The 23,538-nt window shown below is 33.9% G+C and overlaps 3 protein-coding genes and 1 pseudogene across 6 annotated transcripts; 2 read left to right on the top strand and 2 right to left on the bottom strand.

Moving 5' to 3' along the window:
- The first annotated feature begins 1,218 nt into the window (after positions 1–1,218).
- On the top strand, positions 1,219–5,921 carry LOC132179710 (CST complex subunit STN1). Of its 3 annotated transcripts, XM_088516108.1 has the most exons (4): positions 1,219–1,401; positions 3,386–3,532; positions 3,874–3,979; positions 5,062–5,921. In XM_088516108.1, the coding sequence occupies exon 4, from the start codon at positions 5,137–5,139 to the stop codon at positions 5,638–5,640; it is 504 nt and encodes a 167-aa protein (XP_088372234.1). In that variant the 5' UTR covers positions 1,219–1,401; positions 3,386–3,532; positions 3,874–3,979; positions 5,062–5,136; the 3' UTR covers positions 5,641–5,921. The 3 variants fall into 3 exon arrangements, 2 of the variants coding, with proteins under 2 accessions (XP_088372234.1, XP_059448456.2); XR_015912004.1 differs by lacking the exons at positions 3,386–3,532; positions 5,062–5,921 and adding an exon at positions 4,902–5,029; XM_059592473.2 differs by lacking the exon at positions 3,386–3,532.
- Positions 5,922–6,195: 274 nt separating this feature from the next.
- Positions 6,196–8,197, bottom strand: LOC132179709 (protein DMP3). The gene has a single exon (XM_059592468.2). It carries the CDS (start codon positions 7,807–7,809, stop codon positions 7,162–7,164), a length of 648 nt encoding a protein of 215 aa, XP_059448451.2. The 5' UTR covers positions 7,810–8,197; the 3' UTR covers positions 6,196–7,161.
- Positions 8,198–10,618: 2,421 nt separating this feature from the next.
- Positions 10,619–11,472, bottom strand: LOC132179404 (protein DMP3 pseudogene; annotated as a pseudogene).
- Positions 11,473–14,819: 3,347 nt separating this feature from the next.
- On the top strand, positions 14,820–23,283 carry LOC132179777 (DNA-binding bromodomain-containing protein). 2 transcript variants are annotated; one of them, XM_059592547.2, is made up of 9 exons: positions 14,820–14,966; positions 15,713–16,376; positions 16,496–16,573; positions 17,176–17,419; positions 19,249–19,348; positions 20,617–20,755; positions 21,376–21,801; positions 22,464–22,660; positions 22,862–23,283. In XM_059592547.2, the coding sequence occupies exons 2-9, from the start codon at positions 15,774–15,776 to the stop codon at positions 22,968–22,970; spliced, it is 1,896 nt and encodes a 631-aa protein (XP_059448530.2). In that variant the 5' UTR covers positions 14,820–14,966; positions 15,713–15,773; the 3' UTR covers positions 22,971–23,283. The 2 variants fall into 2 exon arrangements, with proteins under 2 accessions (XP_059448530.2, XP_088371215.1); XM_088515089.1 differs by having other exon boundaries at positions 22,464–22,724; positions 22,862–22,951.
- Positions 23,284–23,538: the final 255 nt, after the last annotated feature.

The following is a 23,538-nucleotide window of genomic DNA, read 5'->3' as shown; positions in this document are numbered from 1 at the left end:
TCCTGAAAGGCTGACAGCTTTTTATCACGGATTTGGATACCCATGGATGGACCCATATATCACATGCCAAGTAAAAGGCTGTGGGAATCCAAATGCCAGATTTTGGATTTTGATACAAATGTCAAACGTTTCGGGGCAGTAGTTAAGGAGGCATATGATTGAAAGAGCAATTCTATTTAGTAGACTTTGGTATAATTATTATACAATTGGAGGATGATGTAGCATACAAATTAGTCCTTATATCAGTATTTAGGTTTTTTTATTTTTTATTTTTTATTTTTTATTTTTATAAAAAAATGTGCGTCACCAAAGGTTGATTTCTACTGTTGTATGACAATTGTACACGAGCTTACTAAATAGCAAACATTAGTCATGTTTGAAAATACGATTTTAAAGGTCGAACCGTAATTTTATCAAACGCTTAATTATGTATTTAAAAATTGTGTTTTTATTAACTACATTTTAAAATCACTATTTTTCTTAAACGGCACGTTTTGAAACTGTTAAATCAAACTGATGCAAAATCTTTTTTAAAAAATAATACTCAATTTTATTGCTAAACTTTTCCATTAAAAATATAATGAATAGCGTACTTCTAGCCTAATTTCATAGAAAATATTTTGCAATTGATGCATTAACAAGCCAGGTTTTTTTTTTTTTTTTAATTTTTAAGTGAGGGTAACTTCACTTTATATCCTTGAATTACCACACTATTAGTATTTTCAATTATATTAGTATTTTTTTTTTTTTTTATCTTTATTTCCGATATTCATGTTCTTCTATTTTTGTTTTTGTCCCTTATTTTTTCTTTTTCTAATTTATATATTATTTTGTATTTAAATGATTACTTTTCTTTTGTAAATCTTACATTAAATCCAAGAAATAATAGTGAGAAAAGAGTTTCTTATCGTTATTTTTAGTTGATATTTTTGTAGTTTGTGTTGTTGTTCATTGAACTATTTGTTTATCTGTTTACATGATTAATTAATGAACGACATTGGTTTTTAAGGTTTCATTGGAATCGAAAAATGTATAGGGTAAAAAAAGACAATTCTTTCAATTATATTAAAATTTTATTTTTGGTTTTTTATCTTTATTTATTGTAGACTTGTAGTTATGTTCATCCATTGTTATCCCTTAAATTTTCTACTAATTTATATATTATTATTATAAAATAATTCAATCAGAACCCTACTAGACGCGGGTTATATGTTCATTTCTCAAAATATACCAAGTTACCAACTCTGCCAAGAGAAGCAGAAAATCTACCAACTCGATCAGAGAAGCACTGAATCTTCGGCCTAAAATCCGGCCTCTTCAGTCGCTGAAGAGACTGAGAGAAAGAGTAGTATCATTTCCTGTCCTTTGCTATCTCCCTCTTCACGAGCTCTCTCAATTAAGGTATGTATTCCTCTTCAAAAGCTATTCTTTGCTTCATTCAGATTTTTTTTTAAAAAAAAAATGGAGATCCAAACCTACGTGCATCTGTTTTATCTATGTTTGGGTTATGTTTAACTCGGTAAAGCTTCTCTATTTTTCTTATCTCCCAAAATTTCTTAAGCGCATTGTAGCCTTGATTTGTTGATTGGAGGAACTATGAGGAATTTCGATCAGATTATGGGTTCTATGCAATTAGGTTTGGTTTAGTTGAGATTTCGGTTTAGTTTGATTTTGATCTTATTCTGAATTCTATCCGATTGGGTTTAGTTGGGATTTCAGTTTAGTTTGATTTTGATCTTATTTTGGGTTCTATGCGATTGTGTTTAGTTTGAAATGCAAAAAGGCAATGACAGATAAATCATCACAACAAGCAAATAAGATTTGAATAAATTTCCTAGCTTGTAGTCCCCTTTCCTCATTTTATTAGAAGAAAAAAAGATTTGAATAAATTGAAGCCAAACATATGCAGAACGCTTGGAAACATGTCAAAGGATTGCACAAGAAAGACACATGATTTAGTGTTATGTATCTTTCATAACATTTGGAATAAAATGCTTGGATGTTATTGCATTCGTGTTTGATACACTGCACTGAAGTGTTGTGGCTTATTGGTGACTTCTTGGTAAACTGATTCAAAGCTTGGAGAATAGTGTTGAATCAGCGAAGGAAAGAAGTTTAAAGTTATGTATAGATGGGGATATGATCTGCATTGTTAAAAATTACATATATCTCAATGTGCTTTGCAATGAAGCTTTATCTATTTGCATGTTTTCACCAAACATTTACTTTTCTCATTGAAGCTCTTAAACTAAGCCTTAAATTTTCATCTTACAAGCTTCTGTTCTTGCACGTGGATGGTTGTTACCATCAGATTAATTATTTGCTAGGGAGACCAACCAGGTAGGCAAGAACCTTTTATTTTTTGGTAACCACTCTGTGTGACTGAAATTCCTAAGTAGCAGTAGTATATGCAGAATTTATAGTGAATCATTATACTAAAGATCTTTGTAAGAAATACAATAATAATGTGTATTACCGGCGCATATGAATGGTTTGGTCTTCAGTGTAGATAATCTCTAGGACAAATCCCATAACCATTCCTACAAGTTGAGGTCCACAAAAGCAATTTGTAAGAACCAAATGAATCTCTTTGTTCCGTTCTTACTCTATGGGTCATAGAAGGGCATCAAATATAAGCATTGCAAAGTTTTTTTCATGACAAAAGTTCATTATTCTTCTACGAGCGGGGGTTGAAGTCTGTGGACAAACATGGCATACATTTAACATTATCTTTGTTCATGATCCACCAGATAAAAAAGAATTAATGTTTTCAGTATGATTAGGTTGAAAGATAGTGTTTTTTGGGAATAAGATTTAATATTAACAAATGACATATAAGGAATAAGGAAGACAAGCAAATTAATTTTTAGTATATTAATTATTAATTTGTCTTTCTGTATTAGCAGATTAAGTACAAAACATAAGCTCTCTTTTGTACTTTCAATATGCGACTGCTATCTAGATTAGCTTTTACTTGGATTTTTTTTTTTTTTTTTTTTTTTTTTTTTTTTTTTTGTGTGTGTGTATCATATCTACTCATTTTTCTAATTTTATACTATCAACTAACTTGTGTAAAAATTTAAATATGTGCTTCTACAAGGATTTAGATATCAAATTTATGGTATAAATACTTTTTAGTTACAATATTGAGTTTTTAATATTAAATATCATATAATGAGCTACATCTATTATTATCCAATACAAGGAATTAAGCACGTGCCTCTCCAACTAGTATATATATATTTTCTTACTGTAACACCAAACCCCATTCATTTAACATGCCAAACCCCCCATTCACGTGAATTTTTTTAGGTTAGAAAACGCACGCGTGAATCTTGACTCTCTATCTTCCTAGGTTAAAAACACTCTCTTTCCACATTTTCAGACAAATCTCTCTCTTTCCTCTTCCCTCTTCCCTCTCCCCTCACCGACGGTGGCCACCGGAGGCCATGAACGCCAAGCATCGCTGATGATGAGCTACCCACTGTCAAAATCCATCTTCCCTCTCTTCCACTGACGACGAAACGCACAGGTTTTATCTGTCTCTTTCTGTCATATTTCTTACGTCAAAGTTACGTGATGTTGTGGAGCAACTCTTGGGGTTATTAATGGTGTTTGTCAATGAAGTTTGGTTGACAGAGCATGCAGATGAATTAGGCTATCAAAGCGAATATGTTTTTGTTTATATAATTAATATCTAAATTAGTATTAAGAGGTGGTTGGATGTTGGTTATTTTAATTTTCTTATTTGATCCTAAGGCTTGTATATGTAGGAAAGAATATGAACTAATTTCTCGAGCGCTTATTTTTCTTCTACTGTTGCTTTGATTTATGAAGGTAATATTAATTTCTTTTTCTTTAATCATGTTGCAGAAAAAAAATTGAAAGTGAAATCACACCAACAGTTCCCAATTTGCTTTCACCAAAAATTTATTTTTTGTCTCTGCTGGAATAGGCAGTTTTGAGAAAGGTTCTATTGGTAAGAAACTTTTCATTATGATTATTTAGAAATTCAGAAATTTTATATTTTTAATCTTTATTTGAGTTTCTATAATCATTCACAACTTTCGGTTTCTTTAATTTTTCTCATTTCTCTTTTTTGAATAGAATTTTGGTATTTTGTTCTATTTATGTTTTGGCCGTACTCCCAGTGCTAAATTTTTTCCCCGACTTACTTTGACATTCGTCTTCTTTTTTTTTCTTTTTTTTCCTTTTTTTCTCCTGCTTCCTACTTGAAGCTTTTTTTTGTTTTTGTTTTTTCTTCTTGTCATTTATGCATCCACTAATTATTATTATTATTTTTTCATTCCTATCATTTTAAAAAACAAACCAGCGAGTCTTTTAAATTATTAAAAAAGAGAAATGATTTGGGTCAATATTTTCTTCATCTTATCTTACAAATCAATCATTAGATTTATGAACTTATATGTACTATATGTACTCTAAATATGTCAATGGTGGATCCCATAAATTTAATAATTGATTTATTAAATTTGTCGAAAAATATATAAAAAAAAAATAAGCAAATTATTGACACCAATCATTTTTATAAAAGAACATGCGCTTCTCTTCTCACATGTTAAAAGCACGTCAGTTTTAAAGGTTTGTTTGTAGAAAATTTATGTCATTTGTTTTATGAAAAATGATTCACATCAATATTTTTTCTTATATTTTATTATCTGATTTTAAATCAACTATTAGATTTGTAGACATATGTGGACTCCACACAAATTCAATGATGAAACCCACATGATTATGTTAGCAAAGTTGCTGTTTAAAACATGAATAATGCCAATCTACTCATGTGGCGAATTTAGTGTCATGATCTTTTGTCTATCTTTTTTCAAAATTAATAATGTAGATTTTATAGATTCAATAATAGATTTATTTATTTTTTGTAGGAAGATTGACAAGAGATGGACAAAAATGAAAACTAAACATAACTCTTATTACATTCATGTCACACCGACTGACTAGGGTAGTCCAAAACTCACAAAGCAGTGTCGTTTTGAGGTCTATTAAATAATTCTCTCTTCTTCTTTTTTTTTCTTCAAATCGGAGATGTATTAAGTTTCACTCCAGTCCAAATATTCTACCCCACCTAAAAAAATAGCAGGAGAAGGAGGAAGTGCTCTCATGGATCAACGCCACCGACTCTACAACACCTATGTAAAACTCCTGGCCTTCGACCTCCTCTCTCTCACCCAAACCCCATCTCATTCTTTCTCAGAAGCCATCTCCTTTTCTCGCAAAGGCACCCTTCTTTCCCGCATAGAAACTGTCGGCACCGTCACCTACCGCGAGCTCAAACCTGGAAAGTTCCTCAAATTCGCCATCGACGACGGCACCGGATGCATCAGCTGCGTCCTCTGGCTCAACCACTTCTCCTCCACCTACTTCGCTCGGCGCAGCCTGCCAGATGTTCGACTTATTGCCGAAGCGGCGAATCGCTTTGCAGTAGAGATTAGGCTCGGGTCGATGGCCCGAGTGCGTGGGAGGATCACCAATTACCGGGGGGTGGTGCAGATCACGGTGTCGGATGTGATAGTCGAGAGAGACCCAAATGCGGAGACCTTACATTGGTTGCACTGTATTAGTTTGGCTCGCAAGTGTTACGATGTTGGGACTCCAAACAAGTAGTAGTATTCATTGTGTTGGTTGAAAGAGTTCAATCAATGTGTTCTTGAATTTGATGAAGTGGGTTTGGTTTTGAATTCGATTCCTGCAAGTGTGCGAATGAATTCTTAAAGAATTTTTGAACTGTGTTCGATTCGGAGCTTTGAATGCGAGTGTAATCGAGCCAATTCATGATTATTCTAAGTACAAAAACCCTGAAATGGAAGGAAATCGTAAAAATTGGATATGTTAAAGATTATGGAGCATTCATTTTCTAAATTCTCTGCATTCTTACTGCAAATTAATTGAACCAATATATATATATATATATATTGGTTCAATTACATTTTATGAGCTCGACTTTTGAAAAGTTACATTAAATATTCTTAGTTTAACAAATTATTTGTTTTGCTACTTTTAAATTTTGACTCACCGCAACTTACTTCTACAATATGAACTATCATTTTGTTTCGAGTTTCACTCCAGGTCAAATTGAATTGTTAAAGTTGAGATTTATATATATATATATATTGCTCCATGCATGTGACGTGTTTACTATCCACATTTATTGATTCAATCTAATTTGGGGAATAATTTTAGAACGAAATGGTATATATAATACCAAATATTGGATAAAATAGAAGGCCTTTTTCATTAAGTTTCTTGCTTGCTTTGTTTCTCTAAAATATCAACAAATCCCATATCATCCTACAATCAGAAAAAAGGAAAATAGATAAAGGTAATCCTAAAAACTATACTTACAGTACCTAAACATCGGCTAATTTGGGTCCGTTATGTCTATATCTAAGCTCTCTTTGTCGCATATATATGACGTGTTTGCTTGAATATTTGGTTTCCTCCAATATTTGAAAAAGTAAAAACTTCAGAATGCCTTCCATTCTTAACCATGAATGACTCTTACACATAATTCCAATAACTTGTTTGAATAATTCTTCCTATTTTCTTGTTCACTTTAATGCTGGTAACTGTTCAAATAATGCGAAAGTAACACAAAATGGCCATTTACATTTTACACACGAATTTTGCTTGTTAGTTAAGTTGCATATCCGTAGAGTGTTGATTGGACATAATCAAGCCCATGCAAAGAATTAATTGGTTACATAATCAAGCCCATTTTTTATTACATAATCAAGCCCATGTAATAAAAAAAGTATTCAAAATTTACATTCTAATGCAACTTTTTTTTTTTTCTTTTAATATAAATATATTAATGAACAAATCAGCCTTTAATCAATAACAATCTCATATTTTAGTAGACTACCGTATATCCCCAATCTGAAATATAACTAATCTCTAATATTTCATGTAAATTAATGTGACAATTTACGTTACACTGGCACGTCCATTACAATTATATTTGATTATTTAGTAATTAATGTGTTAAATATTATATAAACTGCCACGTAAATATCCAATGGTAATTAGACTCTGTCAAGTCACCGTAATGAGATAAAAGTAAATTAAAGGTACAATGGGTACTACACGTTGCAACGTGATATATAACATTTAAAAAAAAAAAAGGATCTACTTTTCTTCTTTGCCTTTGCCTGATGTGACAGGGAATCCAATGCCATGCCTTCTGGTGGGGAAAACTACAAACAACAAACTGCAAATGAGGCCAACACCAAGAGGAACAATGTCCAAAACCTCCTGAGTCTCATGTCTAGGAGTTGGATAAAAGCACTGCAACACATTCTTATCTCTCAAAGCAACAGCACCAAACACAAGCACTGATAATACAGCATGAACAACATCTATGAACCTTATTTGATACTTCCTCAAATCCGGCAACCCTGTGCCCGAAGGGTCGGGATAGTCGAACAGCCAGAGCCCTTTGAAGGTGGCAAATCCGTGGTAGACTTGCCCATCCGATGCCTCGATTGTGTCGGTGAAGCACGCGAGGAAGCAGGAGAGGCCGAGGAGGAGGAGGAGGATGATTGTCAAGGGGCGAGTGGCAGAGTCACACACACCGTTTTGGGTGAAGATCGGTATGAGAAGTTGGAAGGCTAAGAGGGTGCCTGTGGGGAGATGCTTGGCAAGGTTTGCTGTGGCTGTAAAGGTTTGGGAGACTGCACTTTGTGACAAAGATTGTTGACGTTGTAGTGGGGCTTTTGGGGTGTCAGATATGGATGGCTGCTTCGTGGGTGTGGGTCTTGGCCTGAGATTAGACATTTTTGGCTTCCGAAAAGTGGTGGCGGTGGTGGTAACGGTGGTGATTAGCAATGATATTGATGGTGGTAAGATGGGTTTTGGGTAAGGAGTGAGAGCTTTTGAATCTAGTGGTAGAGATTAGAGATTAGAGAAGAAATTTAGGTGGCAAATGAGAAGAGTGGTTGAGTCTAGAGTTAGAGAAGGAGTGCTTGTTGCTTAGGTTGGAAATTAACAATAAAATAAGAAAGGGATAGGTTTGATTTCTTGTCTTGGAAGGTTGAGATTTCCCTGAAGTTTCTTTGATTGTTTTGAGGCCAATTAATTTGGAAGACTTCCATAGATGCTCATCATGACTTGGATCTAATAAAATTTTCAGTTGTCACATGCGTGACGCTATGAAAGAGTAGGAATATGATGGGGATATATCATTGTTGACTTTTATTGGGTTTATGGCAAGTCCACACAGCCCAAATACCAAGCCCATCTCATGAGAGAAATAAAAAGTAGTAAAAAAATATAAAATAAAATAAAAATAAATAAATAAAATAAAAGTAGCCATAATTGTACATGGTTTAAAAGTAAATGTTCGAATAATGCTACAAGTTTCTTTTGTGTCCCTTCAAAAATAATGTGGCTTTTAAAATTATTATTGGACTTATAATTGATTATTATTGAATTTTGATTCAATAGTAATTTTAAGAGCCATATCATTTTTGGATGGATACAAGAATGACATAAGAGGGACCTCTAGAATTACTCTAAATGTTCAAGTCTTGTGCTAGAAGCCATGTTCAACATAATGGAATATATATATAAAACCCATCAACTACATTATAAAGCGACAAATGTGACAATTTGATACATTAAACTACAAATTGTAGCAAAAAGGCTAGTCTGTTACATCTTTTTGTCAGTTTGAGAGGAAAAGTGGGCACGTGCAAGCACGTGACCCCCTTTTTTTTTTCTTTTTTTTTTTTGTCATTCTTCTTAAAATATTCATATTTTCTTAAAATTAAACAGAAATAAAAAATGAATTTTTAAAGAGTAAAATGTCAAGAAAATGGTGGCCTCTGCACCCAATGTACGTACAAAAGACAATCTAAACGAGAATGATTCAAAAATCTGTGGCAAGCCAAGTCAAGTGCATGTGCTTAAAATGCAAGAGGACTTTCTTTTCTTCTTATGGTGTCCACCAAAACATTATCTTTAACATTGTTTTTTCTTTCGTATTTATTAATATTTTGTCAACTTAGTTTATCCATATCCTACCTAATTAGTCACATGATCCTTTTAATGTTGTCCATAGGAATTGGCACCAACAATATTCTGATTCGTTTTCATCTTTCAAGGAAAGACAAAAAGTTAAATGTGGAGTAAAATTCACGTTCAAAGAATCAAAAGTCATCAAAACTTTCTAGTCTTGCACGGCAGCCTGACTTTTATCTTCTAAAGAGTTGAAAAAAACTGCATCCAAACAAGCCCTAGATAGCATGACTTTATCATCTTCGAAAGAAGAATTTAACATGTTTTTTTTTTAATGATGTAGAGATTTTTGTACCTTTCACATACAACATGGACTTTTTTTTAAAAAAATATATTTCCTCAGTTTTAGACTTATAACACATAAACAACTCATGTACACCTCATCCAAGGATGGCTTCTGAACAATAAAATTTATAATTCAATGATAATTAAGGTTTGTTACTTTTTTTTTTTTTTAAGTATAGACATCAACTAAGAAGCTGTTGTAGGTGTCTTTTTGGGTCGAGAAATGCTAGAAATATTACATTTTTATCTTCAAATTATCTGACAATGCTATTGTGTCAGTCTCAACCAATTTTTGAATTTTTTTTTTTTTTTTTAACAATTACTGATCTAATTGTTGGTTGTGACTGCCATATCAACATCGTAGGATAGCTGTGAAATAAAAATGTAATTAATTTCTACCATTACTCTTTTGAATCCACCATCTAACGGCTAGGGCTCAACCCTAAAAAATGATGATATTGTTTTCCATCAGCTCTCAGAACCTTTGTTCTGATATCATGTAAAATCAATATGTAAAATTATTTATAGAGGATGTAATCTTCTAGGTAGGATGGCCTCTTAATTGCTCTCTTGGATCTCTCACGTGAATCACCAGAAAATGCAGCACTATTAAAGGATTCAGCAGTGCTTTCTGGGCTACTAAAATCTGGTTCTATATCGCTAGATGTAGCAATATCCTTTTGAAAATCAGTACTGCCTGCAGAGCTAGTACTGTGAGATTCTATGCCACCAGATGATCCTGTTGTTGAAGCTAAAGAGACCTCTCCAAGTTCATGATGAGTTGAATTGTCCCATTTCTGCACTGCACGATTCAGATGCATATGTATATACCTCCTATTAGTCTTCAACTTCCTCAATTAATTATTCAAATGACAAAAAAAAAAAAAAAGCTACAATGGGGAGGAAGAATGCAGCATCTTTTTCTAATACTTAACCCAATTTGTTTAAGAAGATTAATACAATAAGGCACCATGTGTTAAATCACCAGTTTTATAAGTAAATTAAACTGATAGGAAGACATAAATATAATCACGTAATCAACACGTGTAATATTTAATTTAATTAAATGAAGGGTGATTTGACGAAGTTAAAGTTCAATCTCAGGATCTTTGACTCTAATACCATGTTAAATCACTAATTTTTTTCATAAACTTCAGTTGACAGGAAGATGTTAATTACTTAATCAACACTTTTAACACCCTATTGATTAAAAAGCCAAATAGGAAAAGAAAAAATGTATGGCAAGGACAAGAGTACACACCAACACTTGAATTGTCAAGGAAATTCAATTAATTAAACTAATAGTTTATTATGCTTTCTTGCTGATGAACCAAATAATTAATCGTGTTTTTCTTGCACTTTTTTCCCAACCAAAACAAATATACAAGAAATGAATGGGGGAAAGAAAATCAAAAGACTTGAAAAATGAAGAATCATTTGCCTGATGTCACAGGGTACCCAATGCCATGTCTTCTAGTGGGGAAAACCATAAACAAGAGACTGCAAATGAGCCCAACCCCAACTGGAACAATGTTCAAAACCTCCTGAATCTCACGCCCAGGCTGTGGATAAAGGCACTGCAACACATTCCTATCCCTCAAAGCCACAGCACCAAACACCAATACAGATAAAACTGCATGAATCCCATCAATCAACCTTATTTTAAAATTGCTTAAATCCGGCAGGCCGGCGCCGGAAGGGTCCGGGTAATCGAACAGCCACAACCCTTTGAAGGTGGTGAGGCCGTAGTAGACCTGTCCATCCGACACCTTGACGCTGTCGGTGAAGCTTGCAAGGAAGCATGAGAGGGCGAGGAGGACGAGGAGGCCGATTGTCATGGGCCGCGTGGCGGCGTCACACGCACCGTTGTTGGTGAACATTGGCGTGAGGAGTTGGAAGGCGAGGAGGGTCCCCGTCGGAAGGAGGTTCGCTAGGTTGGCTGCCGTGCTTGTAAGGTTTCGCGCCATAGACGGCTGACGCTGTATAGCAGCTTTCGGGGCATCCGCTGCCGGCTCGCCGCCATTGGCTGTGGGGATCGGTGTGGCTTCTTTATCTTTTATGGATGGTTGCTTGGCGGGTGTGGATCTTGCTCTAAGGGTAGACATTTTAGCTAAGAATTTCTTGAGAAAACAAGATATATATACTGTGGTGATGTATCTTTGACACCGGCGGTGGACGCGGTGATAAAAGTCGTGACGGATTTTGATGGAGGTGGAAGTGGTTGTGGGGATGCTTGGGGACAACTAAATAGAAGGGCTTTGAGATTGGCTGTTGAGAGTAAATACATATATATAGAGGAGGCCATGTGCATGCCTTGTAGTTTCCGAGGAGTTTCCCATTACTTTAAGCAGAGGTTGACAACTTCTTCTTTCGTGTGCTGGATTTTGTTTCCTCTAAACCAAACTCGTTTTCGAATGCGTCACGTTTTATATACATACGTGGTGTTTGATATTATGGTGATGATAAGTCTTGCACGTCAAATTTGACGGTTTCAATTAGTCTTCAAGGAAAAAAAGTTACCTAATATTAATATCCACTGTGCTTGGAACCTTCCACCATAGAAGAACGTGGCAAAATTCGTGCATTTTTAATTAATAGGAATATGTTAGAATAAAAACTAAAAAGTTCATGCCTTTAGCGTATTAATCAAGAATGAGTGGGGTTGTCTTAAGGGGTAGTTCAATCGGCTGTGAACCACGTCTCATGAAGTGGAGGTCACTAATTTGAATCTCTCCTCCCCATTTCCTTGCGTGGACATATAAAAAAAATATATATAAAAAAAAAAAAAAAAAAAGAATGAGTACTGGGGTTTAATTAATTAAATTATTAGATTCAAATCCATGTTCTAGTTTAAGCTTTTGGGATTAAATTATCTTAATTTGGAATTATATATTCATTATTGTTAATCATTTATAATTCAAAGGTAAATGGTAAATTTCATAAAATAATAAAAATTTCAAGAAGCCAATTCTGACCACCTTTCATTCGGAACAAAATCAAATTAAAAAATTCAAACTAAAAAGGTAAAACACTTTTCAATATATAAAGCTACCCAAAAAGTTTTGAGAATAGACGAGTGTTGATAAGTTTTACTTTTAGGCTAGGAAGCTGTAGCTTGGAGTGGTTTTGTTTCCAGGAAACATCTTAGAAATTCATTTTCCTGGTTTGAATTATCTCCCCTCAGTTAAACACTGCAGGACAGAATAATTTAAGAGGATTTAATGAATATTAAGCTAAGATTCGCATATTCTAAGAAGCCCATGAAAATACTCGCATGTCTTTAGATCTAGATAGCCTTTTTCCCAATTAATTTTATGGCCCAAACATTGGAAGAAAAAAAAAAAAAAAAGTTTCGTATTAATTTGTTCAGATAACATTTGGACAGAAAATATTTTTTCATACTAGGATGGTGCGTACGTGTCTTTTTAGCACGTGAGAAGTATATATTTTTTTAATAGTGTGTGCCATTAATTAAAAAATATATATATGTGTTTCTCACTGTTAAAGTAATAGTTAAGTGATTAAATTTGCCTCTTCCTATCAGCTTAAACTTTTGAAATAACAGGTAATTTAACATGATATCAGAGCCAAAAGGTACTAGGATTAAACCTTGACTCCGTCAATTCATTCCATTTAAATTAAATATTCAACGTGTTGGGCATTACCTATTAAAAGAGAGTTTGAGTTAAAGTAATGGTTAAGTGATTAAATTACCTCTTCCTACCAATTTAAGTTTTTGGGATAACTGGTAATTTAACACTTACATGTTACAAAAAAAAAAAAAAAGCATGATACTCTAAAGACTGAATTAAAAAAAAAAAATTTCAACTCAATTTGTAGGAAATTTATGTAAAACACAATTATGCGATTTTGTCTTACCTTTTACACAATGCTAACTCGAAGTATGTACTAAAGTGCATAAAAATTATTGTATATTTAAACGAGAGAAATTATAGAATTCATTCTATTTTTAATTATTTTTTAACAATTTCCATAATAAATAGATGAATTCACTATTAAATTTGTGTTGATGCTAACTTGAAGTATGTACCTAAAGTGCATAAAAATTATTGTATATTTAGACAAGAGAAATTATAGAATTCATTCTATTTTTAATCATTTTTTAACAATTTCCATAGTAAATGGATGATTCACCAGTGAATTTGTGTGGAGTCATATGAGTCCACAAATCTAATGGTTGATATATTGAATTTGTAGGATGAGATAAAAAGATAAAAATATATATATATATATATATATATATATATACATTGACGTGAATCATTCCTCTCTAAATAATGCTAACTAAGAGGGCTCATAATTTTAGTTGTGTTAATAATCCAGATTTTTTTTTTTTTTTTATTGGATAAGGGAATTATGTTAAAATGATAGGGGGCCTTTCTCTCTATATGTTTGGCTAATATGTTTCTCTTGATGCTTAAAGCGAGAGAGGGGAGACTTCATTATCAGGTTTTGAATAAGACGCCCACAAAATTGAAAGGAAAATAGTTGAAGGACCACAACTTCTATTATAACTCCTTAGACACTCACGTAGCAATCAATATTTTATGGAAATGAGTATTGCATAAGCAACAGCATGACAATCTACATTTAGAGTGCGTTTGATATTGTGATTTATTTTTTTTTTTGGACAAATTAAAGTGTGTTTTTAAGTCAAATCACAAAAAATGTATCATTTAGGAGTGCGTTTTAAATAATTACGATTTGGAAACATAAAAATTTTCAAATCTTAGGCAATAGGGTGCGTTTTAAAAAACACACAATTTTAAAAGGCTAAATTGTGATTTTATCAGATACTTAACTGTGTTTTTAAAAATTACGTTTTTAAATTGCACGTTTTATAATCACAAACCTAAACGGACACTTAGTAGTTGATGTACCAAGTGTAACGTGTATTGTCACATAAGCTTGTATGAAAGTTATAGTAAAATATGTAATACTCTTAATAACCTTCAAACTAAATTTCTTAGTGGAGGAATTCAAAAAATTGGATCCTTATGTGGCAATGGATATAAATTTAGGGGTAGGTTTAGCAATATGTAGGGAATTCAAAAAATTGGATCCTTATGTGGCAATGGATATAAATTTAGGGGTAGGTTTAGCAATATGTAGGGAATTCAAAAAATTGGATCCTTATGTGGCAATGGATATAAATTTAGGGGTAGGTTTAGCAATATGTATTGGCTTGTCGGATTATGCAGGTTACTTATGGGGTTAAGTGGGTTAACCATAAATTGATACGATTATTAATCGTGTCTAATGGGCTAAACTTGGCTTGACCTGAATTTTATTATGCTAAACTCTAATCCGCTAATTTTATTATATTATAAAGTTGGTGTCAATTTTATATATCGTGTAAAAAATTATAAAAACAAAAAAGGGCATTTCTTTTTATTTTTTTAATATTTTTTTTGTGAGTAAAAAGGGGGAATTTCTTGATTTTGTTTATACCCCACCTCTCTCTCTCTCTCCCTCTCACAAGGGTAAAAATCAGGCGTAGGCGCATAAGCTCTCATTCGTAGTGAAAGAAGTCTCAGTTCCCGCTCCGAAACTTATATATGCAAAGAGAACACTACACTTGACAACGTTGTCGCTCAGATTTCTCAGAGGTACACATCCTCACTCTCTGTCTCTCTCTCTCTCTACGTGTTCTGACGGACCAATCAGATCTTCAATAACATCTACAAGAATTTAAATTTGTGTTTTCTTCAATCAGAAAACTTTGATGAATTATGATAGTTATTCTAAATTTACTTTATGTTTCTTTAATTTGGTGGTCGATTCTAGGGTTTCTGTGTTTGGCTTGACAGCAAATAGTTCTTGGATAATTTTTGAGTGGAGAAGAACTTTTTCGCTGAAGGGTTTAAAAGTTCTAATCTTTTTATGAATTGGGTTCGGCAAGAGATCATCTTTTCTCTTTTTGATGGGCAAAGAATTTGTACAATATTTTAGCTTTGTAGAGGAAAAAGTTTCGTTCTTGAAATTGAATTTCTCTGAAACAAAACGAATGTATTTTGTTGGAAATTCGTTATTTTAGAAACTTGCTTTAATTTTCCTTCCACGAATGAATTGTTGTTCGTATCAATCAAAACGAGAAGTTTTCCAGTTCAGCTGAGTGTTTCTTTGCGCGTAGTGTAGAAGAAAATACTCTTCTTTTTTTGTGCTTTTGGATTATGAAATTGGAGCTGGTGCTTCGTGGTAAATCTGCATAATGTAACCATAAAGAATATGTAATCTTTGAGCTTATTCCTTTTCATAATCTGGGTTTGAATAGTTTTCTTTTAGTGCGTAGTTCTAAATTTTCTGGGAATCAATCTATTTACTGCATTAATGAAATGAGTGCTACTTTTTGTAGTTCAACTTATTTTTAGTCGCTTTTAGTGGAGAGTAAAGTGAACCATTTGTGGGGCTAGAATATGAAGCGGAAGCGCGGGCACAAGAAAGGAAAGCCAAAAGGGCCTCCTGTGGTGGTTAAAAATGAGGCATCTGTAAGTGCTGCGAGTCTAAATGCTGAAGAGAATTCGGGTTTGGATGGGTTCGGTAATGATACCAAGTATGAATCTGGAATGGAGGTTGATACACCTTCTTCAACGGGGACTGACCAGCCATACAATGTTGCAAGTATTAATCCAGACGGTTCCATTGATAAGGCAGTGGGGAAGTCGGTTGGGCATGTAAAAGTCAAGCTGAGGACAAGTAAGATGTTGGGATCTCAGCATACTTCCTCGGATGCACCCACGCAAAGTGATACTGATAAGAGTAGCCAGCAAATGGGTTTGGAAAGACAAGGTGTGGGCATGGAGAAAATAGAAGATAGTGCAAACTCATTGCCTGTTAGTGTTTTAGGAAATCCGGCAAAAAGAGCTGGGAGCATAAAGATTAAGTCGTCAAAGGTCTTGGGTAATTCAAGTGCTTTTCAGAGTAGTAGTGCTGTAGTGGCACAGGGTGAGAGTCCACACCAGAGAGAACCAAGTCAAGGTGCCCGATATAGTAAGCAAGAACTAGATGCTGCCTTGTCGGTATGTTGGAAAGTTTAAAATGGTCTTTGTTTAAATTTTCTGATTATGCAAATTTTAAGTATCTTGTGGTTTAAGTTCCCCATTTGAGCACATTTTTGTCTTCATTTATCCTTCCATAGGTGATACAGAAGGTAATGAAAATGGATGCGGCTGAACCCTTCAATGTCCCTGTCGATCCAGTAGCTCTGGGAATTCCTGTAAGTATCTGTATATATACAGATGCTTAAATACATGTCTTTTTTTAGAGGTGGCTAACTAAATTTATTTATAACACTTAAGGAAAAATAATTTGAAACCTCTGTTCACTTGTAATTTCTTGTTTTGTTCGGTCCTGGTGAGTACTTATATTTTTAAGTTATTGAGAACGTTTGGAAGGGATTGCCAGTAAGGGAAGGTCTCTGATAATTTTTCTGGTGTTGTTTGCCAGCAAGCCACTGCTCTTTTGTCGTAGCTTGTTTGTTTGGGATGATAAATTATTCAATACTTGGATTCTTTTAAGACTCACTACATGGACATGTATATGAAAAAGAGTGAATCATACATTATCACAAGTCTTGTTCTGTTATTGCATATTAGTCATGACACACGCAGAAACCTGCACATGGGAGTGTGTTATGCCACAATCCTCTGATTTAGTAGTTACTTTTATTTTATGGGCTGAAAAGTGATCCTTTTTCTTTTTTGGGTGGGGTTTTGTTTGATTGTGACTTCATCATGTCTTAAGTTATACCATCATATGGTACCTTGTCTGCTTTGTTTGAATACTAAATTTCTCCCCCTGGGGGTTGTTTGGAACCAGGATTATTTTGATGTCATAGATACACCAATGGATTTTGGAACAATCTACAGCAATCTTGAAAATGGTGTCAAGTATATGAACTCAGAGGGCGTGTATAAGGATGTGCAGTACATTTGGGAGAACTGTAATAAGTATAACAATAAGGGTGACTACATTTTGGACCTTATGAGGAGAGTGAAGAAGAATTTTATGAAGTATTGGACATCAGCTGGGTTATATGGTGAACAACCACATGGAAATAAGGGTGAGACTTTTGCATTTATGGTCTTTACCGGTTAATGCCTTTTGATATGAATTTTGGTTGTGCACTTCTTATTCTGTGGTCTTGTAAATGTATATAAAAATTTGATGGGCAATGCAATAGATTAGTCTTTCTTATCATGTGGATGTTATGATTGTGGTCATTTGGCAAAAAGTTAGCCCTTGTTATATAAATACATGTCCCTTCTTTTGGGTATTCTGGAATAATATTTCAATAAATGTATGTTTATAAATACAAAAGCCGTTCTTTCTCTGAATTTTATGAACAATATACTCAACTTTGCTGATTTTTTTGTTTGTGTCTTTCTCTTTCTCTCTCTTACACACACATGAGCACGCCCATGGGCACATAGAGATTTAAAGGTTTTGTTCACTTGATGCACTTTTCTCTTTCTAGTTAGGTGTTTCTCATATATACTTCTTGTGGACCTGGTTGCACCTCTTACGCTTTTCATTAACATTTCGATTACTAATCAACCAAAAAAAAAAGAGATAATCTGTATATCACTTTCACAGTATTGCACTGGGCTCCAATTGTAATCTTTTAACAAGAATAGAGCTAAGTGGTATTCCTAGGCACCTTATAAGTTTTAGAATTCTCGGATTTTGTCAATTTAGAAGATAAGTAAAAGTTATGCTTAAAAGGAAAAAAGCATCTTTGTTATAATACAGAAAAATCAACCTTGCCAATGGCAATGAATTCTCAATATTAGTAACTTGTTCCTAATGTTCAGGTTGTAAAAACATGTGTTCTACTTTGAATTCAGACTTGATGAATAGCTTTGCCACATACAAGGAATAGGCATTTTTTTTTGCAAATTTTGTCATTAACAAGAATGTAAACATAGAAGGTTTTCTTCCATAAGCTAACCCTTTGAAATATAATGCTTTTAAATAACTGGAACAAAGATGAACATGATAACATTTCAGAAGTAAATTTGTGATGTTTTAAACATATTTGGTATGTATTTTGAAATTTGTTGGTGCTGAATGGGAAGAGTTAAGAGTTCAATCTGAAAGTTAAAAAAGGTTTGTCTGTCTTTCCCCCCACCCCCCCCCCCCCCCCCCCCTCTTTTTCTCCTTATGGGCTGCTGTTAATATGTTTTTTCTATAAAAAGAAATCCCCCTTCTTAAATAACTGGCGTAGGGCTGCATCTCATTGCCTCCAAAACACTTGGTGTTTATGAGTTCTTAGAGTGTTTTATTAATGATCTTAATCTTGTCAAGTTGGTCTTTAGTTTTTCCCCAACTCACTTTTTTTTTGGTAACATTTTTCATACTTATGTATTAACTTCCATAACTATTAAAGAGCGAATGAATATGAATTGTTGAAGAAGATCCTGAAGTTGTAATAATTATAAAGGAATTAACTTCCTCAACAATTAAAGAGCGCGAGTTTTGTATTTGCGTATGAAAAAAAAAAAAAAAAAAAAAAAGACTGGTGGAAATGCAGTATGACTTGATTTATATGATTTGAGCTTGGTGAAATAAAATTAGGGCTGAACTGAAACTTGTTGGCGATGAAGGCAATGTCTTTATTACTGGCCTTGCATAAACAGCTGATAAATACTTTCTATTTTATGTTGTGCATCTGCTGATTGTTTTATGCATATATCTGCTTATTCATGCATTTCGCTTCTGGTGTCTGCTTTTCATAATATGTTGTGATGTAGTTATATGCTTGCCAGATTAATGATGTATATCAACTGATGGTTCATTGTGGCATAATCTTGCTCTTTTGTTGCTGTATAAAGATGCTAGCTTTTATTTTCCTAACGGCAGTCTATGCATTTTATTTTTCCTTGTTGTTAGGGGTTGAAATCATCCAAGTAGAGGATGCTGCACCGTCCAGTCAGGGAAAAGTATATGCAAAAGGTGGTCAGCCAAAGCCAAAGTCAGGAAAACGCCACGGGTATATTATGCTAATAACTTCTTCTTCTTTTTTTTCTTTTTTTTTGATAATATAGTTGTTGCTATATACATTATAGAATGAGTATAGTTTTATGCTTCCCAGATACCTATGGGTCCAAGGATAAATGTTCAAATGGAGTCACTGGTAGACTAGAAACATAGAACCCTAAAGGGAACAATGCATTAAATAATACTTGAGGTCTTTTTGACATTTTTTGTGTGTATCAAGTGGTTTATTGAGGGGAAAGGAGAATTAATTTTACAGTTGAGTAAAACATTTAATAAACGGTATAATTTCAGGTGGTTTAGAGGTTCTAATTGTACCCAAAAAAAAAAAGAGGAATTTCAGGTAAGTAATTAGTATATTATCAAACGCGCAGAGGGGCGCAACCCATGTACACAAAAAATTTCAGGTAAATGATGGGACCTTACGGAATTTTCAAAAACATGTAGGAGAAAGAGTGGAGCACTCTATAATAACGAGAACTTAATCTAGGTCAAATTGAAAGTATATTTACGATCCATGAATTACATGTAGCCACTGTGGCACTCTTTACTTGAGCTGCTTGTAGTTTGCATCAGAAGCTTGCCACTACTAGATGATGCACCATGTAAGGACTAGAATTTAGTAAGAGCCTGTTTGTTTTGTATGTACTTTTTCCTGTAAATTCACATCCTATGCTACCCTGGGAATTTTTACAAAGTGATTATGCATTAATGAAACAAGTATAATTATGAAAAGGTGACTGGATTTACTTTTTTTTTTTTTTTTTTTGACAATAAATACTATATCTCATTGTCAAAGTACCAAGAAATGACTCTGGGGGATAACCCCAAGAAGTAAAAGGTGGTGACAAGCACCTTAAAGCATAGCAGTTGCTTTATATCCTTTACTTCTTTTTGGGGTTATCTCATTGTCATCACCTTTTCCTATTGCTTTAAGCTGCTTGTCAGTGATATCAGGTGCGTCTGGATGTTCCCAATTGCTTCTTACTCACAGTGGGTTAATAAAAGTGTGGCCTGGAACTTAAGTGGGGCTTTGTAAAAGGAACGTTTAGGGATGTAAGGACAAAACAGCTCCATGAAAAGTTCATGGGGAAATTAATTTAAGTTCGCTTCATGGAAATTCTTAAGAGCTCAATACAATATAATATATACATCATTTTTTTCTATAGGGATTTTTTTCTTGAGTTCATTGACATGGAGAGTTCTATCTTATTATTCAAATAGTTTAAAACTTCTCTTATTTCCTGAAGTTCTCATTTGCAGAAGGCGCCATAAAAGCGATTGTTTATGTGCAATATGTGTTCTAAAGCGCCGCAGGAAGGAGCGTGAGGAGAATGCTCGACTTGCAAAAGGCCTTGTAGGAGCTAGTGATAATAATTATCCTCAGGATACCAAGCAGGAGGTACAATGAAGTTTGACTAATGACTTAATTGAACATTTTCTTCGCTGACTGATTGGACCTTCACTTTGTATCTTGCAAATGACATGTATGGGTGTAGGGATATCCTGCTGTTGACATGCTTAACTTTTCTTTTTTACTTATCAAAAAAATGTATGGGTGTAGGGAAGTTTTTACTTATCAAAAAAAAAAAATTTAAAATTAAAGTAAAGCACAAGTATATGGAAGTTTGAAGGGATCCCAGGTAATAGCATAGATTGTTTTTTTTTTTTGATAACGTAGGAGAACTTTACTCAGATTAATTGCACATCGCAAACGCATACTGTACAACAATCCTCACCGTTAATCAAACTCCTACGGGTAATTGATTGTGTCAATTAGAGGAAAAATAAAAAATTAAGTTAGCAATTTTTTGTTTTCTGGTATCAGATATTTTTGACAGATCTGATACACTATTTCATGATTACTCAGTATCTAATACTCTTGTTTTAGGGAAGAAAACCAACTTTTGACTTCTAAAATGCTTCAAGCGTTACATATATGAATATTTGTTTCATTTTTTTATTATTCTTTTAATTATTGTGTAAATATATGAACACATTTGTTTGCATTTTCTGTTAAAGGAACCTCTGCTTGTAGAAAGTCCTGATGCTGAAGATTCGTCATCAAATGATGAATCCCTAGACCCAGATGCAAATGCTGAGGTAGAAGAGAAAGCAGAGGAGGTGAAATTGGGGAATACTGAGGAGCAACATAGGCCTTTGGAGGAGAAGCATGGGGAGGAGGAGGAGGAGGAAGATGAAGAGGAGGAAGAAGAAGAGGAAGATGAGGAGGAGGAAGAGAATGACATGGAGATTCAAAAGAAAGATGAGAATGAAACTCCAGAGCAGCCACAGTTTGGTGATAGATCAGGGGAGGAGCTTGATAGACAAACTAAGCTAAGAATAGTGGATAAATCAGGTGTTGGAATTCGAATCGATACTCAGAAAGAAGATACATTAACGAGGCATGAAACCAAAACTGCAGCACTTCAGCAACAAAAACATAAGGTATTTCAATTATTACCTTATGAAACCCACGTTGCCAGCCTCCTATTACTCCAAAAGTATCAAGCTTGTTACTATATGAGTAACCATTATCAAATCATTTCAATGATGTGCGTATATTGGAATGTACTGAATAATTATTGGGTAGTCTTCAAACTTATTGGGCATGCTTCAAAAATAAACTAAGTTCTGCTCTTAGTTAATTGCGCTTCACATTGATGCTACTAGTTTTAAGATTGATTCTTACTTATCAAAAAGTTTTAAGATTGATTCTACCCAAAAGTTTCTGAAAAATCCTACCTATGTAACAAAAGCAGATATGTTAATGAGAGCACATCTGTAAAATAGAAACAAAATATTTTTTTAGCATGGTCAGAAAGTTTGTTTTCTGTATGTATTGACTATGACATAGAAGTGAAAGGAAGACTTCAAACTTTAGAGTTATGTAGGAGTTTTGTTAAAATTCTGAAACTTTTACACAGCATGCAATGGAGCTTCCATCTAGCAGACTTGAGCTTAAGAGGGATCCAATGGTTTGCATTTTATTAATTATGTTTATTTCAGAAAACCTACAGTAGGGTAGAGCTTCCTAATTTAGCTGCGGAACCTTTTAAATCCTGGACATTTGTCTATGCAAATTTACTTTCATTTTGATGTAATCACAGGAATCACAAGAATTGCACAGAAAAGCTGAAGTGTGGAAGAACTTCCATCTGGAAAATCCCATGCTTTTGGACTTGTGTGGAATTCTCTTCCCTGACAACCGTACATCTGTCTGGAGCGGGCCCCATTCATTGAGCCAACAACATCACTGTTCTGCTCGTACTAGTTCCATCCGTACAGCTATGGAGACATTCATGAAGTAGGTGCTTATTCTAATGCATGTACTTCTTATGTACCTGTTACATCAGATGCATAGGTCTGAGGTATGTAATAGATTTTTTTTTTTTTTTTTTTTTTTTGACATTAGTAATATTTTATTTTGTCATTGGTACCTACTCTAAGATCAAAGCAAGATTGAAAATTTACAAGTTTTCTATATGACATGGATGCCTTTTTGCAGTGTGATGGTAAATGTAAATGTTATTTGCCCATGGAGTTACAGAGGATGGATGTTAGTGTCAAAGGAGAATGAAGATGCAGAACTATATGAAATTGAGTCTAATTCTTGACAGGGTTTTGTACCATTGGAAATGTTTATCATGTTGTTTCATGGTCTTTTAGGGCAGAATTACATCTCTCACAAGAGCTACCGGGCAAATCATTTCAAAGATAGATTGAGTCGCTATTTGTAATTGCTGTTAGGAGTACTTTCTTACTGTGATATTGTATATGCTCTAGCAAGAGTCAAGAATTTGTTCTTCAATAATCAAGGTGTATCTGCAAATGACAATTCTAACTTGTAAAACATAGATTCAGCTTTTCCATTTCTAATATCTTATGATTAGTTATCAAACTAAAATTATGATGAGTTATATTGCATGATATCTCATGACGATGGCTTAAATCTTTTGCTCATTCATCATCTATATTTAGGATCTGTAATCACTCCATGTTCGTAAGCAAAAGTTGTTTGTGATGCTAATTTTAACAATGTCGTTTATTCTCATTAGTCCATTGGCCCCACTCTAAACCGAAGATGATGACAGAACAGCCATTTTTGCTTTCCTGATCTCATTTCCGGATTTTAATTGAAAGAGAAATTATTGGTGTCAATAATTTTTCTATATTTCTCTTAGA

This window comes from Corylus avellana, chromosome 4 (genome assembly GCF_965113065.1).
Source record: "Corylus avellana chromosome 4, dhCorAvel1.hap1.2, whole genome shotgun sequence".
NCBI lineage: Eukaryota > Viridiplantae > Streptophyta > Magnoliopsida > Fagales > Betulaceae > Corylus > Corylus avellana.
The sequence above is the reverse complement of the archived record's forward strand: the minus strand, read 5'-3'. Positions and strand labels throughout refer to the sequence as shown.

Excerpts from the sequence above, each read along its gene's own strand:
- LOC132179710 (XM_059592473.2), top strand. The coding sequence starts at position 5,137 with ATGGATCAACGCCACCGACTCTACAACACCTATGTAAAACTCCTGGCC.
- LOC132179709 (XM_059592468.2), bottom strand. The coding sequence starts at position 7,809 with ATGTCTAATCTCAGGCCAAGACCCACACCCACGAAGCAGCCATCCATA.
- LOC132179777 (XM_059592547.2), top strand. The coding sequence starts at position 15,774 with ATGAAGCGGAAGCGCGGGCACAAGAAAGGAAAGCCAAAAGGGCCTCCT. Across the intron at positions 19,349-20,616 it reads AAGTCAGGAAAACGCCACGG|AAGGCGCCATAAAAGCGATT; the intron begins GTATATTATGCT and ends TCTCATTTGCAG. Across the intron at positions 22,661-22,861 it reads GCTATGGAGACATTCATGAA|TGTGATGGTAAATGTAAATG; the intron begins GTAGGTGCTTAT and ends GCCTTTTTGCAG.